We start from the raw sequence: 15806 nt of genomic DNA, 5'->3' as shown, positions 1-15806 counted from the left end.
ACTCTTAAAATAGTTAAAAGAAATTTCACCTTTGTTTCCACCATTATTTTATATTATTTATACACAAAGTATTGGGGATGACATTCCAAAGAAGTGTTGTGAAAGAGGTGTCCTCCAGGGTGGGGTGGGGGCGGGGGTCATGGGACTTGAAGAACACCTGTGAACAAAAGAGCTTCATTTCCCTGCCTGTGGGTTGATTAGAACAGAAAGGATGGCCATGTCAACACAAATCTGAAGTATTCTGTTAGGAGGGACAAATTTTATTTTGAATGCAGTTACAGTGTCTGAGTGGATAACTAAACTGAGACAAAATGAGGGTAGCACAGGTAAGGTGCAGCTGTGTGTACATTGAGTTAATGTCTGTGCCAAGAAAGAAGTAAGAAGTGCCTGAGTGTGTTTGTGTTCAAATTCTGTTCTCAGGGGATATTGTTTAAGCAAAAGCTTTTGCCCCAGCTATTGACCTTTAAAAAGTTTCTAATGAGCATGCCAAGTTCAGTGATTACTTTCAAGACTTTCTTTGATCAAGGTAGAAGACTTGATTTTTTGAAATAGTCTTGGAAGTGTAGATTTTAACAGAAACAAGATTTGTCTTATTCCTGATCTTCACATTTTCCAAAATTACTGTGAACAGAGTATTTCACTGGCATCTGTATTTTGGGGATTAACCAAAAGATGGGGTAATACCCAAAAATCTGAGCAGAAAAAGGACACTGTGCCCAGTTGATATGTTCTCCTCTCTGCTCTCCAGAACCACATGCGGTGGGAAGAACAAGGCATGAAGCCCAGTTGCTCCCACAGTCAGAAAGCTTTTCACATAGAGCCATTCTCTACCACTGAGAGGGTGGCATGGACCCTCCCCTCCGTCTCTGCAGAGGATGTCCCCAGGGAGACTCCTTCACAACCCAGGAGCATCATTCGTCGTCACCCACGCATCAGTTTAGATGACCTGTGGCTGGAGAAGATGCAAAGAAGGAGGTTGAAGAAGCAGGTCCAGGTTGAAAGGAAGATGCACAAGGGGATAGCACATAAAGATGGAATCCAAGTAAGCTGTTCACATGCCATGTGTCATCAGTCGTGGCCTGCTATCCCCTCTTCCTCTGCAGCTGTTTGCATTTCCTGAGCTCTCCCCTGACTCTGTCTTGTGCTATAGCTTGTTACCCTTGGGCCCTCTGGATACAGAACCATGATGCCCCTCTCCAGCCCCTCCGCCCCAGCACAGCCTGCAGGAGAGACTTTTCATAGTGGCATGTCCCAGAGCCAAGGGTTATGGCTCTTCTTCCCTCGCTGCAGTGTGTCTGTGCCTGTGTCCAGCCCTTTGCAAGGTACTGGAGCAGAACTGAAGAAGGCAGGGCCAGCCCTCAAGCCTTTCTGTAGTAATTACCATTTACTGAGGACCTAGTCTGTGTCAAGCACTGTGTTAGACACTGGGCAGTATTAGCTCTATTATTTTTTTTATTTATTTTTATTTTTTATTGTTATGTTAATCACCATATATTACATCATTTGTTTTGGTGTAGTGTTCCATGATTCATTGTTTGTTTATAACACCCAGTGCTCCATGCAGAATGTGCCCTCTTTAATACCCATCAGCAGGCTAACCCATCCCCCTATCCTCCTCCCCTCTAGAAACCTCAGTTTGTTTTTCAGAGTCCATCATCTCTCCTGGTTCGTCTCCCCCTCTGACTTACTCCCCTTCATTCTTCCTCTCCTGCTATCTTCTTCTTTTTCTTTTTTCTTAAAATATGTTGCATTATTTGTTTCAGAAGTACAGATCTGTGATTCAACAGTCTTGCACAATTCACAGCGCTCACCGTAGCACATACCCTCCCCAATGTCTATGACCCAGCCACCCCATCCCTCCCACCCCCGACCACTCCAGCAACCCTCAGTTTGTTCCTGAGATGAAGAATTCCTCATATCAGTGAGGTCATATGATACATGTCTTTCTCTGATTGACATATTTCACTAAGCATAACACCCTCCAGTTCCATCCACGTCGTTGCAAATGGCAAGATCTCATTCGTTTTGATGGCTGCATAATATTCCATTGTGGATATATACCACATCTTCTTTATCCATTCATCTGTCAATGGACATCTTGGCTCTTTCCACAGTTTGGCTATTGTGGACATTGCTGCTATAAACATTGGGGTGCACGTACCCCTTCGGGTCCCTACATTTGTATCTTTGGGGTAAATACCCAGTAGTGCAATTGCTTGATCGAATGGTAGCTCTAATTTCAACTGTTTGAGGAACCTCCATACTGTTTTCCAGAGGGGTTGCACCAGCTTGAATTCCCACCAACAGTGTAGGAGGGTTCCCCTTTCTCCACATGCCCGCCAACATCTGTCGTTCCCTGACTTGTTAATTTTAGCCATTCTGACGGGTGTGAGGTGGTATCTCATTGAGGTTTTGATTTGGATTTCCCTGATGCCGAGCGATGTTGAGCACTTTTTCATGTGTCTGTTGGCCATTTGGATGTCTTCTTTGGAGAAATGTCTGTTCATGTTTTCTGCCCATTCCTTGATTGGATTATTTGCTCTTTGGGTGTTGAGTTTGATAAGTTCTTTATAGATTTTGGATACTAGCCCTTTATCTGATATGTCATTTGCAAATATTTTCTCCCATTCTGTCGGTTGTCTTTTGGTTTTGTGGACTGTTTCTTTTGCTGTGCAAAAGCTTTTTATCTTGATGAAATCCCAATAGTTCATTTTTGCCCTGGCTTCCCGTGCCTTTGGTGATGTTTCTAGGAAGAAGTTGCTGCGGGTGAGGTCGAAGAGGTTGCTACCTGTGTTCTCCGTTAGGATTTTGATGGGCTCCTGTCTCACGTATAGGTCTTTCAACCATTTGGAGTCTATTTTTGTGTGTGGTGTAAGGAAATGGTCCAGTTTCATTCTTCTGCATGTGGCTGTCCAATTTTCCCAACACCATTTGTTGAAGAGACTGTCTTTTTGCCATTGGACATTCTTTCCTGCTTTGTCAAAGATAAGTTGACCATAGAGTTGAGGGTCCATTTCTGGGCTCTCGATTCTGTTCCATTGATCTATGTGTCTGTTTTTGTGCCAGCACCATACTGTCTTGATGATGACAGCTTTGTAATAGAGCTGGAAGTCCGAAATTGTGATGCCGCCAGCTTTGCTTTTCTTTTTCAATATTCCTCTGTCTATTCGGGGTCGCTTCTGGTTCCATACAAATTTTAGGATTATTTGTTCCATTTCTTTGAAAAAAGTGGTTGGTATTTTGATGGGGATTGCATTGAATGTGTAGATTGCTCTAGGTAGCATTGACATCTTCACAATGTTGGTTCTCCCAATCCATGAGCATGGAACGTTTTTCCATTTCTTTGTGTCTTCTTCAATTTTTTTCCTGAGTATTTTATAGTTTTCTGAGTACAGATCCTTTGCCTCTTTGGTTAAATTTATTCCTAGGTATCTTATGGTTTTGGGTGCAATTGTGAATGGGATCGACTCCTTGATTTGTCTCTCTTCTGTCTTGTTGTTGGTGTATAGGAATGCCACTGATTTCTGTGCATTGATTTTATAGCCTGCTACTTGACTGAATTCCTGTATGATTTCTAGCAGTTTTGGGGTGGAGTCTTTTGGGTTTTCCACATACAGTGTCATATCATCTGCAAAGAGTGAGAGTTTGACTTCCTCTGCCGATTTAGATGCCTTTGATTTCTTTTTGTTGTCTGACTGCTGTGGCTAGGACTTCTAATACTATGTTGAATAGCAGTGGTGAGAGTGGACATCCCTGCTGCGTTCCTGACCTTAGGGGAAAAGCTCTCAGCCTTTCCCCATTGAGAATGATATTTGCTGTAGGTTTTTCGTAGGTGGCTTTTATGATATTGAGGTATGTACCCTCTATCCCTATACTCTGAAGAGTTTTGATCAAGAAAGGATGTTGTACTTTGTCAAATGCTTTTTCTGCATCTATTGAGAAGATCATATGATTCTTGTTCTTTCTTTTGTTAATGTATTGTATCACGTTGATTGATTTGCGGATGTTGAACCAGCCTTGCAGCCCAGGGATAAATCCCACTTGGTCGTGGTGAATAATCCTTTTAATGTACTGTTGGATCCTATTGGCTAGTATTTTGGTGAGAATTTTTGCATCCATGTTCGTCAAGGATATTGGTCTGTAATTCTCCTTTTTGATGGGGTCTTTGTCTGGTTTTGGGATCAAGGTAATGGTGGCCTCATAAAATGAATTTGGAAGTTTTCCTTCCATTTCTATTTTTTGGAACAGTTTCAGGAGGATAGGTATTAATTCTTCTTTAAATGTCTGATAGAATTCCCCTGGGAAGCCATCTGGCCCTGGGCTTTTGTTTCTTGGGAGATTTTTGATGACTGCTTCAATTTCCTTAGTGGTTATAGGTCTGTTCAGGTTTTCTATTTCTTCTTGGTTCAGTTTTGGTAGTTGATACATCTCTAGGAATGCACCCATTTCTTCCAGGTTATCTAATTTGCTGGCATAGAGTTGCTCATAATATGTTCTTATAATTGTTTGTATTTCTTTGGTGTTAGTTGTGATCTCTCCTCTTTCATTCATGATTTTTTGATTTGGGTCATTTCTCTTTTCTTTTGATCAGTCTGGCCAGGGGTTTATCAATCTTGTTAATTCTTTCAAAGAACCAGCTCCTAGTTTCGTTGATCTGTTCTACTGTTCTTTTGGTTTCTAGTTCATTGATTTCTGCTCTGATCTTTATGATTTCTCTTCTCCTGCTGGGTTTAGGCTTTATTTGCTGTTCTTTCTCCAGCTCCTTTAGGTGTAGGGTTAGATTGTGTATTTGAGACCTTTCTTGCTTCTTGAGAAAGACTTGTATTGCTATATACTTTCCTCTCAGGACTGCCTTTGCCGTATCCCAAAGATTTTGGACAGTTGTGTTTTCATTTTCATTGGTTTCCATGAATTTTTTTAATTCTTCTTTAATTTCCTGGTTGACCCATTCATTCTTTAGGAGGATGCTCTTTAGCCTCCATGTATTTGAGTTCTTTCCGACTTTCCTCTTGTGATTGAGTTCTAGTTTCAAAGCATTGTGGTCTGAAAACATGCAGGGAATGATCCCAATCTTTTGGTACCGGTTGAGACCTGATTTGTGACCTAGGATGTGATCAATTCTGGAGAATGTTCCATGGGCACTAGAGAAGAATGTGTATTCCGTTGCTTTGGGATGGAATGTTCTGAATATGTCTGTGAAGTCCATTTGGTCCAGGGTGTCATTTAAAGTCTTTATTTCCTTGTTGATCTTTTGCTTAGATGATCTGTCCATTTCAGTCAGGGGAGTGTGAAAGTCCCCCACTATTATTGTATTGTTGTCAATGTGTTTCTTTGCTTTTGTTATTAATTGCCTTATATAATTGGCTGCTCCCGTGTTCGGGGCATAGATATTTACATTTGTTAGATCTTCTTGTTGGATAGACCCTTTAAGTAGGACATAGTGTCCTTCCTCATCTCTTATTACAGTCTTTGTTTTAAAATCTAGTTTGTCTGATATAAGGATTGCCACCCCAGCTTTCTTTTGGTGTCCATTAGCATGGTAAATGGTTTTCCACCCCCTCACTTTCAATCTGGGGGTGTCTTTGGGTCTAAAATGAGTCTCTTGCAGACAGCATATTGATGGGTCTTGTTTTTTAATCCAATCTGATAGCCTGTGTCTTTTGATTGGAGCATTTAGCCCATTTACATTCAGGGTAACTATTGAAAGGTATGAATTTAGTGCCATTGTATTGCCTGTAAGGTGACTGTTACTGTATGTTGTCTGTGTTCCTTTCTGATCTTTGCTGCTTTTAGGCTCTCTCTTTGCTTAGAGGACCCCTTTCAATATTTCTTGGAGGGCTGGTTTCGTGTTTGCAAATTCCTTTAGTTTTTGTTTGTTCTGGAAGCTTTTTATCTCTCCTTCTATTTTCAGTGATAGCCTAGCTGGATATAGTATTCTTGGCTGCATATTTTTCTCGTTTAGTGCTCTGAAGATATCTTGCCAGTCCTTTCTGGCCTGCCAGGTCTCTGTGGATAGGTCTGTTGCCAATCTAATGTTTCTACCATTGTAGGTTACATATCTCTTCTCCCGAGCTGCTTTCAGAATTTTCTCTTTGTCTCTGAGACTCGTAAGTTTTACTATTAGATGTCGGGGTGTTGACCTATTTTTATTGATTTTGAGAGGGTTCTCTGTGCCTCCTGGATTTTGATGCCTGTTTCCTTCCTCACATTAGGGAAGTTCTCTGCTATTATTTGCTCCAATATACCTTCTGCCCCTCTCTCTCTTTCTTCTTCTTCTGGGATCCCAATTATTCTAATGTTGTTTCGTCTTATCGTATCACTTATCTCTCGAATTCTGCCCTCGTGATCTTGTAGTTGTTTCTCCCTCTTTTTCTCAGCCTCTTTATTTTCCATCATTTGGTCTTCTATATTGCTGATTCTCTCTTCTGCCTCATTTATCCTAGCAGTTAGTGCCCCCCTTTTTTGATTACACCTCATCAATAGCCTTTTTGATTTCGACTTGGTTAGATTTTAGCTCTTTTATTTCTCCAGAAAGGTTTCTCTAATAACTTCCATGCTTTTTTCAAGCCCAGCTAGTATCTTTAAAGTCATGATTCTGAACTCTAGGTCTGACATCGTACTAATGTCCTTATTGAGTAGGTCCCTGGCAGACGGTACTACCTCTTGTTCTTTTTGCTGAGGTGATTTTTTTCATCTTGTCATTTTGTCCAGAGGAGAATAGATGAATGAGAGAACAAAATGCTAACAGGTTTACAATGTCCCCAGCAAATATACTGTATACAAATCAGAAAAGACCTGAAACCAGGGGAAAAGAAAGGGAAAGAAAGAAAAAAGAAAGAGAAAAAAAAAAGATAAAAACAAAAACAGAACAATACAAAAAAAGCAGAATATGGTCAAATATGATCAGGCTAGTGCATAGATCAGTGCCACACACTAGATTTTGGGCGTATTTTGCTCTGTTGGAAAAAAGTGCCTCCTAAAATTTTAAAGGAAGAAAGACATATATGTACAAAATAAGGGTTGATACAATGAAGGAATGGAAGATGAGTGTAAAGATGAAAATTATAAAAGTTTTATAAAAGGACTTGATAAGATAAGAAGTTGTTTGAAAAAAGAAAGAAGATTAAAAGAAAAGAAGAAAAAAGGGAGAGAATGCGATCAGGCAGGAGACTAGAACAGAACCATACACTAGTGATTTAGGGTATATTTTGATCTGTTAGAAGAAACTGTATCTCAAAATTTTAAAGAGAGAACAACTTATATATATATGCCAAAAATAAGGGTAACTACTATGAAGGGATAAAATATGACTCTAAAAATGAAAAATAAAAAAAATTTTTTTTTTAAAAAAAGAGATTGATAAGATGTTGGTTGAAAAAGGGAAAAAGAAAAATAAAAAAAAAACAGTTAACAAAAATTAACTTTGATGAACTAATGAATCATGGTAAAAAAAAAGCCATGAATTCTATGTGCAGTATTCCCCTAGCGCTGGAGTTCTCCCGTTCTCCTTGATCGGTAAACTTGGTCTTGGCTTGCTGGCTGTTTGCGCTGATCTTCTGGGGGAGGGGCCTGTTGCTGTGGATTCCAAATGTCTTTGCTGGAGGCTGAATTGCCCTGCCCTTGTTGGTCCGGGCTAAGCAAGCTGCTCGGGTTTGATCTCAGGAGATTTTGTTCCCTGCAAGCTCTCCGTACAGCCTTGGAGGACCAGGGCAAAAATGGTGGCCTCCCAATCTCCACCCGGAGGAGCTTAGAACTCGGGGCCCCGCTCCTCAGTGCGCCCACAGAGAAAAGCAGTCACTCCCTTGTCCCCCGTCTCTGGCCGCTCTCCGTGCTCACCCGGCCTGTGACCGAGCATTTCTATCTCTGGCACCCGACCCCGTGTGGAGTCTCCAAACCCAGCAGATCCCTGCAGTGCATTCCCGCGTCGCTCCTCCCTGGGAAGGATGGGGAGTCTCCCCGGATCTGCCGCCTTTTGGGTCCCTGCTGGAGGAGCAGTGGCCTGACTGGGCCGTGGATCACAGTTTATGGCAACCCCAAGCTGAAAGCCCGCGCCTCGGCTCCGTCTCTGCAGCTGGCTTCCCCGCTCCGATACCTGGGAGCTCTGGCGCACTCAGGCTCCCCCGGTCTTTCTGTGACCCCAAGGGTCCTGAGACCACACTGTCCCGGGAGGATTCCATCCCCTGCTTAGCCACTGCAGCGACGTCCCTCAACGGAGTTGACTTCTAACAGTTCTGATTTTGTGCTCCGCAACTCTATCACTTGCCAGAAGCGGCCGGCGGAGGCCCCTCCCCCGCCATCTATCCTCCCGAATATCGCCTCGGATTCACTTCTCCGCACGTCCTACCTTCCAGTAAGTGGTCGCTTCTCTGTTCAGATAGTTGTTGCTACTCTCCTCTTTGATCTCCTGTTGAGTTCGTAGTTGTTCAGAATGGTTTGATCCCTATTCAGCTGAATTCCTGAGACCAGACGAAATCTAGGTCTCCTACTCCTCCGCCATCTTGCTCCGCCCCCCCAGTATTAGCTCTATTATTAATAGAGGAGCATGACATTCTGATATAATATTTTTAATTAAGTTAATTAAAATTATATTATGTCAATTAAATGTTGTCCCTAGGGACATTTTGGCACCATGACTTTTGCATGAGACTGTCAGCCTATTAAAAAATGACTTAATAGTGCATACACCATACCTTTTATCCAATCCCAGACTCTGTTTCTTCTTCTTTTCCTTTATGAAATAGCAGTTTTATACACATCCCTGAGTCTCCCTCATCCATGAATACCCACCTTTTTTAAAATAAGATGAAATTCACATAACATAAAATTAACCATGTTAAACTATACAATTCAGTGGCATTTAGTAGATTCACAAGGTTTTGCAAGCATCACCTCTATGTAGTTCCAAGACATTTTCATCATCTCAAAAGGAAACCTCATAGCCATTAAACACTCACTACCCATTTCACTTCCTCAGACCTGGTAAACACTAATCTACTTTCTGTCCCTGTGGATTTACCTACTCAGATATTTCATATAAGTGGAATCATATAATATATGACCTTTTGGGTCTGTCTTCTTTCACTTAGCATAATCTTTTTGAAATTCATCTATGTTATAGCATATATCAGTACTTCAGTCCTTTTTAGGACTGAATAATATTCCATTGTATGGATATATTTGTTTGATTTCATTTATCCATTCATCCATTGATAGACATTTGGGTTGTCTCCACCTTTTGGCTATTGTAAATAGTGCTGTCAGGAACACTTGTGTACAAACTTTTGTTTGAATACATGTTTTCTATTCTTTTGGGTACACACCTAGAAGTGGAATTGCTGGGACATACGGCAAATCTATGATTAGCTTTTTGAGGAATTGCCAAGCTGTTTTCTATACTGTTCACACCATTTAAATTTTTACCAGCAAAGTATGAGGGTTGCAAGTTCTCCACATCTTCACCAACAGTTGTTTTCTGTCTTGTATTGTTTTGTTTAAATTATACCGCCTAGTGGACCTGAATGGTACCTCATTGTGGTTTGATTTGCATTTTCCTAATGACTAATATTGAACATATCTTCATATACTTGTTGGACATTTGTATATCTTCTTTGGAAAAATGTCTATTCAAGTTGTTTGCCCATTTTGTAGTTGGGTTGTCTTTTTGTTGTTGAGTTGATACTAGCCCTTTATTGGATAAATGATTTGCAGATATTTCCCCCATCTGTAGATTGTCTTTCACTTTCTTGATAGTGTCTACTGATGCACAAAAGTACTTAATTTGATATAACCCAATTAGCCTATTTTTTCTTTTGTTCTTGTGAATTTAATGTCATGTCTAAGAATCCATTACCAAATCCAAGGTTATGAACATTTACTTCTATGCTTTCCTCTAAGAGTTTTTATAACTCTTGCTCTTAAATTTGAGTTTTTTATTTATTTTGAAACTTTTTTGTGTGTTTTGTGTGAGGTTGAGGTCCAACTTCAATTTTTTCCATGAGAATATCTTGTTGTATCAGTAACATTCATTTGTTGAAGAAACTATCCTTTCCCTCACTGAATGGTCTTGGCACGCTTGTAAAAAAAAAAAAAATCAAATGACCCCGATATATAGATTTATTTCTGGGGTCTCAATTCTGTTCCATTGGTCTGTATATCTATGCTTATGCCAGTACCACATTATTTTAATTACTGTAGTTTTGTATTAAGTTTGGAAGTTGGGATGTATGAGTTCTCTTTATATATATGGTATGGAAGGCTGTTGGGATTTTGTTAAGATTACACTAAATCCGGGGCGCCTGCATGGCTCAAAAGATTACACTAAATCCATAGATCACTTTGGAGAGTATTGCCATCTTAACAATATTAAATCTTTGAATCCATGAACACAGGTTGTTGTTCTGTTTTTTAGGAGTTCTTTAACTGCTTTTAGCAATTTTTTTATAGTTTTCAATGTAGAAGTTCTTGCACCTCATTGGTTAAAATATTTCTTAAGTATTTTTTTCAAATTTTAATTTACGTATAGCTGACATACAATATTGTATTAGTTTCAGATGGACAACATAGTGATTCGAGAGTTATATATATTGTAAAATGCTCACCACAATGAGTGTAGTCACCATCTGCCATGTACAAGATTAGTGCATTATTGATGTTATTCCCTGTGCTGTACTTTTCATCCCCATTTCTTATTTATTTTATACCTGGATGTCTGTAGCTCTTGATCTCCTTCACCTATTTTGCCCACCAGTCCCGCTCCCCTCTGGCAACCACCAATTTGTTCTCTGCTTCTGCTTTTTGTTTGTGTTTGTTCATTTGTTTTGATTTTTAGATTTCACATATAAGTGAAATAGTATGGATTTTTTGGCTGAGTAATGTTCTGTTATATATACATATATATGTATGTATATCACATCTTTATACATTCATCTATTGATAGACACAGGTTGCTTCCACATCTTGGCTATTGTAAATAATACTACAATAAACTAAGGGGTGCATATATCTTTGATTTAGTGTTTTTGTTTTCTTTGGGTAATACCTAGTAGTGGAATTACTAGATTGTATGGTATTTCTATTTTTAGTTTTTTGAGGATTCTCCATACTGTCTTCTATGGTGCTTGCATCAACTTACATTCCCACTAACGGGGCACAAGTGTTCCCTTTTTTCTACATCCTAGCCAATACTTTTTTTATATATATAATAATTTTTTAAGGATTTTTATTTATTCATTGAGAGAGAGAGAATGATAGAGAGAGAGCATGAGAGAGAGGAGGGTCAGAGGGAGAAACAGGCTCCCTGCTGAGCAGGGAGCCCAATGCGGGACTCGATCCCAGGACTCCAGGATCATAACCTGAGCCAAAGACAGTCGCTCAACCAACTGAGCCACCCAAGCTCCCCTAGCCAATACTTTTTATTTGTTGTCTTTTTGATAGTAACCATTCTGACAGGTGACAGATACCTCACTGTGACAGATACCTCACTGTGGTTTTGATTTGCATTTCCCTGACAATTAGTGATGTTGAGAAACTTTTCACATGTCTGTTGGCCATCTGTGTGTCTTCTTTGGAAAAATGTCTCTTTGGGTCCTCTGCCTAGGGTAATATATTTGGATATATATATATATATATATCACACCTTTATACATTCATCTATTGATAGACACTTAGGTTGCTTCCATATCTTGGCTATTGTAAATAATACTACAATTTATTTTATGAGGTCCTTCATAAAATAAATTGGAAAGTATTCTCTCCTCATCTACATTCTTTTTTTGTTTTTAAGATTTTTTTAATTTATTTATTTGAGAGAGAGAGAGCATGAGCAGGGGGAGGTGCAGAGGGAGAGGGAGAAGCAGGCTCTCTGCTGAGCAGGGAACCTGATGTGGGACTTGATCCCAGGACCCTGGGATCATGACCTGAGCCGAAGGCAGAGGCTTAACCATCTGAGCCACCCAGGCGCCCTATATTCTTGAAAAGATTGATAAAATTGGTTTTCTTTGTTCTGAAGTCTGCCTTGATATTAATATATGCACTTCTTTTTTGATTTATGTTTACATATACTTTTTACTTTCAACTTGTCATTAATTTGAAGTGAATTTCTTGTAAGAAACAATGTTGGATGTTTTTTTATCCATTATGCTTATCTCTTTTAATTGGTGTATTTTGACCATTGACATTTGAGATAATTACTGTTAGGGCTCCAGTCTGTCATTTTATTACTAGTTTCCTGATTGTTTCTCCTGTTTTCCAGTACTCTTTTCTTACTTTTCTGTCAGTTACATGAACATTTTTTAGGATTCCATCATAATTTATTTGTAGTATTTTTTTAAAGATTTATTTATTTATTTTAGAGGGGGGGGAGCTTGTATGTGAGAGTTGGGGGAGGGGCCGAGGGAGACAATCTCAAGCAGGCTCCCAGCTGAGTGCCCAGCCTAACATGGGGCTTGATCTCACCAGTCATGAGATCATGACCTGAGCCAAACCATGAGTCAGACGCTTAACCAACTGAGCCACCCAGGTGCCTCTGTGGTATTTTTGAATATATGGTTCTGTATGGTTTTCTCAGTGGTTGCTAAAAGTATCATTGTATACATACATAACTAATCATTGCGTACTGTTATCAACATTTTATCACTTCCAATGAATCTTACTTCCATTGAGGTTCATTTACCCTCCCACTTATAAAGTATAATTGTCTAAAGTGTTTTCTCTGTATACATTGAGCACCATATCAAAGGTTTTTAAATTTTGTTTTAGTCATCAAAAATGATTTGACATTCATGAGAAGTAGGATAGTCTATTATATTTATCCAAATTTTTACCCATGCCATTGTTCTTTCTTTATGAAAGTCCAGACTTTTTTTGTCATCATTTCCTTTCTCTTTAGGGAACTTCCTTTAGCTACCCTTTAAGGGTAAAAATAAATCTTTTACTTTTCCTTCAGCTAAAAATGTCTTTATTTTCCCTTCATCCTGAAGGAAAAAAATATAGGTTTGACAGTTGATAGTTCTTTTCTTTCAGTACTTAAAATGTGTTGGGCCACTTTCTTCTGGCCTACATGGCTTCAGATGACAAACCCATTGTCTTTAGAATTGGTGTAACCATATAAGTAATGCATCTTTGCTCTCTGGTTGCTTTCAAGTTGTTGTTGTTGTTTTATTCTTCAGTTTTCAGAGGCTTAACTATGATGTGTCTTAGAAATCATTTCTTTGGGTTTACTCTATTTGGGGTCCACTCAGTGTCTTAGTTAGCTTGGGTGGCTATAACATAATACCACAGACTAGGTGGCTTAAAGAACAAGCATTTATTACTCACAGTTCTGGAGGCTAGAGGTCCAAGATCAAAGTGCTGGATGATTCAGGGTCTAATGGGAGCCTGCTCCCTGTTTTGAGATGGCTTCTTGCTATATCCTCACATGGCAGAAAGAAAGATCATCTCTCTTGTGTCTTATTAGGGCACTAATCCCATTTATGAGTGCTACACCTTCTATTACCTTCAGATACCATCACACTGGGGATGAGGGCTTCAACATGAATTGAGAGGGAACACAAACATTCAGTTTAATAGCACTAACTGTTTTTGAATTCATAGTTTTACATCTTTCACCAAATTCACCAAATTTGGGAAGTGTTCAGCCATTATTTTATTAAATATTGTTTCAGTCCCATTTCTCTCTCTTCTCCCTCTAAGACTCTGCTCTTTTGTTATTAGCCCACAGATCTCTGGGACTCTGTTTATTTTGTTTCAGTCTATTTCTCTGTTGTTCAGAATGAGCAAATTCTACTGATCTGACTTCAGGTTCAATGACTTTCTCCTCTGTCACCTCTATTCTACTACTGAGCCTATCAATTTTTTGTAAACTAGCAGGGTTTTTGTATCAGTATTGATACCTGTTTGGTTCTTTTTTTTATTTGTTTCAAGAAAATGTGTAACTGACTTTCAAGTACTTTTATAATGATTGCTTTACATTGTCAGATAATCCAGAATCTGATTCATCTCAGTGTTGATATGTTGTCTTTTTCATTCATTTTGTGATTTTCTTGTTTCTTTGTATAATGAGTGAGACTCTGCATTGTATTTTACCTTTTTTTTTTTTTTTTTTTTTAGCCGTCAGTCAAAAGCTGGGCACTCACTGCTTCATTGCAGCTGGGTAGAGTGGAAGTTCATCTCCCCCCTCAGGCCTGCTTACAACTTCCTGGTAAAAGTTGGCACCTCATTACTTCCAACATATAAATCACCTCCCTGCTGGGCCCTGCCAACACATGGAGAGAGGAAACAAAGTAGAATGCCAGTTGGTCCTGCCTCTCTTCAGTTCCCCTGCCTCGTTGCCCAGTGGGTCTGGTGGCTCGTCTCTCCCATCTTTCTGACACAGAGACAGGTAGATATTAAAGTGGTGACAGGAGCAGGTAGATTTGCATGACATCATTCAGTCTCATTCATGCCAACTGTGGTAGACGATCACCCTGGCTGCACCCCACTGGCACCAGAGTAAGGGTGGTAAAAACTACTGGTGTCTCACCCCACCTCACATTGCCTTCTTGTCTAGTTCTTGCTGCATGAGGGTGTGGCTCAGCTCTCCACTGGACCCACTGACACTACCCTGGCAAGCAAAGTGGATCACCATTGCTTGCTTCCCTCCAGGCAAGGGATGGAAGGTCAGCTCCCTGCTTGGCCTGCTAACACCACCTACGGGGAAAATTAGACTGCCACCTGGAAAAGAATGGAAACTTCCCACTCATTTCCATAGACACCACTGAGAGTGGGGACAACTAGAGCGTTACCTACTTCTGCTAGGTGCATGTTGGGAGTATAGCTCTGTGTTCAGCCCAACCAAACCACCTGAGAAGGGAGTTAAAGCATGCCATCTTCTTCTGTGAGATAGGAAAATGGGGTGAAAGATTGGTTCCCTGCTGGGCCCCATCTTCATTTCATGCTCTCTGTCCCTCTTGGTCCAAACAGGCAGTGATTTTGCTGTGATAATATTCTCAAGAACCTTTTGGGTCTCCCATGTATGTCATGGGGATTCACTCCATTAACCAAGAGGCTCTTCCAAAGATCTTTCCTCTCTCTATTTTTGGCTTCTTCTGATATGGCTAAGGGGATCTGTGAGTCGCATGCTTAGTGTCTTCAAAGATCCTTTTGTATAACTGGATACTCTTTCAATCTTTCTTGAGGTATTAGCAAAAGGTGAGGTCTAGACACTCTTAGCTTTTTCTCTAGACCTAGTTTTCTGAAAGTGATCTCTTAATTTTCGTATTTTTTGCCATCTGGGTAAGCTGAGAATTTCCCAAATCATCAAGCCCCTGTTCCTTGTTTTTCAATAGTTCCTCCCTCAGTTTATCTCTTTCTCTTGCATTTTACCATAAGCAGCAAGAAGAAGACAAGCTATATTTTCAACACTTTGCTTAGAAATTTCCTCACCTAAATATCCAAGTTCATCATGTACCAGTTGTGTTTTCTACATAACTACAGGACACACTTCTGCTAAGCTTCCTACCACCAAATGACAAAGATCCTCTTTCCTCCAGTATCAAAAAAAAAAAAAAGTTCTCTCATTTCCCTCTGAGCTCTCACTAGAGGAACCTTTAATGTCCATTTTCTACTAACAGTCTGTTCAAAACATCTTAGTTGTTCTCTAAAGCAATTTATGTTTTCTCTATCATGCTCTTCTCCCTCTGGAGCCCTCACTGCCAGGCATGACTTTAACACCCATGTTTCTACTAACAGTCTATTCAAGGCAATATAAACTTTTTCCTATCATGCTTTTCCAAATTCTTCCAGCCTCTGCCTGTTGCTCAATTCCAAAG

At 39.9% G+C, this 15806-nt stretch overlaps 1 protein-coding gene across 3 annotated transcripts in view; it reads left to right on the top strand.

The window, feature by feature from the left end:
• Nucleotides 1-15806, top strand: part of ARHGEF4 (Rho guanine nucleotide exchange factor 4) — a 246065-nt gene that overhangs the window by 119693 nt on the left and 110566 nt on the right. For 2 of the 3 annotated variants that reach the window (XM_025855342.2, XM_073889673.1), the window contains exon 3: nt 749-1042. The exons of the other annotated variant lie outside the window; for it this stretch is intronic. In XM_025855342.2, coding sequence (XP_025711127.2) covers nt 749-1042 — 294 coding nt within the window. The remainder of the gene's footprint in view (nt 1-748; nt 1043-15806) is intronic. 3 annotated transcript variants of the gene reach the window in all.

This window comes from Callorhinus ursinus, unplaced genomic scaffold (assembly GCF_003265705.2).
Source record: "Callorhinus ursinus isolate GAN/ISIS: 27379988/994484 unplaced genomic scaffold, GSC_fseal_2.0 scaffold114, whole genome shotgun sequence".
Lineage (NCBI taxonomy): Eukaryota > Metazoa > Chordata > Mammalia > Carnivora > Otariidae > Callorhinus > Callorhinus ursinus.
Note: the sequence above shows the minus strand (reverse complement) of the source record. Positions and strands in the feature narration are given on the sequence as shown.